A 4,390-nucleotide genomic window follows, 5' to 3' on the forward strand; every position below is an offset into this window, starting at 1 on the left:
ATAAATCTAAAAAATATATAAAAAAATTAAACGGGCCGTGCCGTGCCGGCCCGCGTGCCCAGGCTCCAGGCCCAGGCACGGCCCAAGGCGTGCCGCGTGCCGGGCACGGCCCGTTTAGCCCGTGCCGTGCCTGGCCCATGGCGGGCCGTGCCGGCGTGCTCGCGGGCCGACCTGTTTAGCCCGGCCCGTTTGGCCAGCTATACCCTACCGCCACGATCCCTAACGATAGCAAAAGGGTCAAATCTCGATTTTTTTAAACTAGAATCAAATTTTAAATAGGTTTCAGAAAAGGGTCAAAACACGAAATTTAGCCTACACCAGTAGCCCATCGCCCCTTGAAAGATCAGGGGCAGAGGACGGTAGGAGTACACAACACCGGTACAGTACGACCTGACCTGAGCCTCCTGGCACCGTACCGTACAGCGAGTCCCCATGGCCGGCCTGTAGACGTGCCCGGAAGGATGTGCCCATATCTGGGCCACCCCTGCTCCTCCCCCGTTGGCAAGACTTCAAGTGGAAGACAAGTTGCCCCGCGGCGCAAACAAAAGAAAAATGGCGCGCCCCGACACGTTAACATGCAGGGAAGATGCTTGTGACCTGCGACTGCCCGACGGCCGACGGGTGACGGATACGGGAGGATCTCCATCGAAAAGGCCACGGAGGCCCGTCAGCTTTCCTCCGTTGGTTCCGGCAGCGGCCGGTGGAGCTCTCTCTGCCCGTCGGGGGATTTGCTTCCCGTTTCGTCCCGTCCGGTTGCCTTTTTCTTCCCGTTTCGTCTCGTCCGGTTGCCTTTTCCTCCCGTTTCGTGTGCAGTAATGCAGTGCAGGTGGTGGCTCTGCGCCTTTGCGTGCATGCTGCAGCCTTCCGCTCGCCCGAGCCGAGCCATCTGCATTTGCTGCCGGCCGGTGCCCCGATTCGTGTGGCGCCGTGCTGCCGCCCATCATGTTTTTTACTGCTGGCCCAGTCGCACGCCGTTTGACCGGACGCTCCTTTTCCTGCCCGTGGTCTTTGCACAATGCAGCAGATACTGGTCAATTTCCCCAGTACTGTCCCAACATGTGGACATGGACCCACATGTCATCCCTACACTAATCTCGCAGTTCAAGTTAACACACTCTACTATAGTACCATTAATTGGACAGTAGGACAACGAACGAACAATCAGTGAAGCGTAAAACGGTTTGAACACAACATTCTACCGTCCTTCCGTTCCGTGCGTACCTGCAGAAAAAAGATAGGAGTTTTGATTTCGCTGGCTGGAACAAGAATAAAACCGGAAGCTCTCGCTCGTCTCGTTTGCTTGTCGCTTTAAAAAGAGAGAAACCGACTTGGCGGTGCGTGGGTTGGCTTTAACCACTACTACACTCCTCCCGCCTTAAATGGCCTCCCCCTCCCCTCCGCCGCCGCCCGCCGGCGACCAGCGGCCCCACCACCCCCTCCTCGCCGCGGCCGCGGCCGCCTCCCTGCTCGCCGTCCTCTACCTCCCGCGCCCACTCCTGCAGCTGCTCCTCTCCCCCGCCCCGCTCTCCTCCGTCCTCCTCCTCGTCTACCTGCTCCGCCTCGGCTCCCCGCCACCTGCCGCGACCCTAGCTCCTCCTCCTTCCCCGCCGCAGGAGAGAGCCCAGGAGGTCGCCCCGCCTCCGCCTCCGCCTCCCCCGCCGCCGCCGGTGAAGCCCCAGAGCGTGTTCCTGGAGCCCGAGTTCGCGTCGTGGGCGCCCAAGGGCCGCGCCCTGGAGGTGATCCACGAGGAGTTCGAGGCGGAGTGGGGGCCGGAGGAGATGGGCCTGCCCTGGACGTCGGACTCCGACTCGGACAGCTGCAGCGGCAGCGACGACTACGACGACGGCGGCAGCGGCGGCGGGGAGGAGTACGGGATGATCGAGATCGAGCTGGAGGAGGACAACCTCATCGAGATCGACATCTCGAGCTGCCGGTGATGGATTCCCCCGACATTCCGACCGGTTTTCCTTCTCTTGCGTTGGCTTTGACAAAAACCAAATACATTTTGCTGATTCGGCGTGTGAATTCGAGTGCCGTTCTTTATTCTCTTCATTACTTAGATGCTTCCCTGCAATGTACATAGGCTGGTCACTGGTGAGCTGAGAAAGATACTACCGAGTGAGGAAGGCTTGCTAATTTTTGGTTCATCTGAGATGATGGCGAGTTTAGTTTGATCCTGCTACTACTTACTAGTTTTTGTGCCATGTTAATCACTTGTCACCTCAAGGAAGGAATCAACTTGTGATGCTTGCATTGGTCTTTCTTTATCCAAGCATCTTGAGCTAGTGTCTACTATGATTAGCACTACAAGATCGTCCGGTTTTTGTTCTTGTTCTGACAAGATTTGCAATCATGCACCACATTGCGCGGCTGGCGTTTTACTATATTCGAGTGCAGATTGTGCTTGAGTTTCATGTTACGATAGATAGCTTGGTGATACACTGATACTACTAGCTAGCTGCTTGGATCTGGAGAAAATCATTAGTAGCTTGGCGACACATGTGTAAAGATGGTGCCGGTGGTTGGTGGTTGGGATGGATCCGTTAAGTTTGCTCACGAAATTAGGTCGATTTCCGACCACGAGAACATACTCCTGCTGTGCCATCTAAACATGTTCAATTAATACTGACAGGCTGCTTTGCCTCCCTTTAGAAATACATAATCAAGCCACTGATAACTAGGCTATATATGGAAATCCATAGGAGTATGTACCACAAGTTGTTTGAAGGGAACTTGTTCAATTCGAAACCAGTTGAGTTGCTACTTTTCTATGGCGGATAGTACCAAATGGGAGCCGCATGTCCTGACGCGTAGGCTGTCGTATCGTATCGTCTCAGGGCTCACGCAAACGTGACCGGCAGCAAAGGATCAAGCACGCGCCGTCCCTGTCAGCGTCACGCCGCACAAGAGCACGCTGCTTCAGCGCAGTCGCGCCGATGGCGATTCCGGCCGAACCCGGATGCCTGGGCAACGTGCGTGCTTGCCTCTCCAGGATTTCGTGGTGCAAACTGCCCGTCCTGTGTCACACGCAAAGGGTACTGAAATGCTGTCTACGTCTACGTGCCTATAATTAACAGAGTGTACGTACGTGCACTGTGGCCTTGACGATGACGGGCGCATGGAGGGGAACGGAAAAAGTGAGATCGGAACATGGCATTCAGCTAGCTTGGCCCCGGTCAGGTCCATGGACCAGCTAGAAACGAAGCGAAATGAGGGGGGAGGATAGAGGCACAGATCATGTGTCTCGTGGGCCTGTGGTTTCAGCAACAATCACTGATTCCCCCCTTTTTTAGAGACAGAGAGATCATCTGGTGAGATACTCAGACTTGAGTTCAGCAAGAAGCAAAAGATGGCAAGATGCATTCATGCAACCTTGCTTTCGTAACCTGATTCCACCTCGATTGCTTTTTGGCTCAAGTTGATGTAGAGCCACCAATGTGCCAAGAGCCGGACATTTTTCGCAAGCATTTTGTGTGTCAAAGAGTGGCTCCCCGCGTCCCTCTGGTCTTCAATGTTCACGCCGTATCTTTTTAGTTTTACTTGTTGTCCAAAAAAAAAGCTTTTATGCAAAGCCCACATAATTAGAAAGCATCAACTAACACTCGGAACTGAATTAATAGGTTAGTTCAATAAAATAATATGCAAAGTTGCCAAAATGATGTCATAATGATATGAAAGTAGTATGAACATAAAAAATAATATAGATACACTTGAGACTATCAAGCATCAATCCCAATGGTTATAGCCAAAGGGACAACAATCTACAAATACAATTGGTCAATCCAAAAAAATACATGGCTCAAACACATATCCTATTTATTTTTAAACCGTAAACACATATCCTATTAGTAGAACATTATCACTAGCTGGATAAAACCGAGCGACCATCTCACGTAGGCAGCACCTAGTAACCAAGGAAGTCCGGACCTCCGTAAGATGAAGTGGCAACCACATATAGATCCATCATGTAGCTCAAACGATTTCCTGTGAGAACCTTGGAAGTATTGACCTTTTAAAAATGCAATCGTTCCGACAATTTCTTGTTGTCAACAGAAAAGCGCAAACTTCTATCAACATACGAGCTTTCAGTTTGTGATCTACCTCATTCAATGAATTTTCAAACAAATCTATGATGCTAGCTGGAGAAGGCAAATTATATGCTATGTGTATGGAACGTTTGAAGGGTGACAAAAGGACTAGAAATGAACAAATGGTGCACAATTTCATCCTTCTCGTGGAAACAACACGTTTTGCCACCTACTTATTGCGCTTTGCCATGTTATCTTTCTCAAGACCACCCCTCGATCCAAGTACCACATAATAAATGTTAAGAGGTAAATGCACCATTGGTGCTTGAACTTGCCACATACGGTCATTTTGGTGCTTGCAG

At 51.6% G+C, this 4,390-nt stretch overlaps 1 protein-coding gene across 1 annotated transcript; it reads left to right on the plus strand.

Annotated features, from left to right (window-relative positions):
* The first annotated feature begins 1,360 nt into the window (after positions 1-1,360).
* On the plus strand, positions 1,361-2,267 carry LOC119359255 (leucine-rich repeat extensin-like protein 3). Its single transcript, XM_037625533.1, has one exon. The coding sequence runs from the start codon at positions 1,380-1,382 to the stop codon at positions 1,935-1,937; it is 558 nt and encodes a 185-aa protein (XP_037481430.1). The 5' UTR covers positions 1,361-1,379; the 3' UTR covers positions 1,938-2,267.
* The last annotated feature ends 2,123 nt before the right edge of the window (positions 2,268-4,390 follow it).

This window comes from Triticum dicoccoides, chromosome 2A, assembly GCF_002162155.2.
Source record: "Triticum dicoccoides isolate Atlit2015 ecotype Zavitan chromosome 2A, WEW_v2.0, whole genome shotgun sequence".
Lineage (NCBI taxonomy): Eukaryota > Viridiplantae > Streptophyta > Magnoliopsida > Poales > Poaceae > Triticum > Triticum dicoccoides.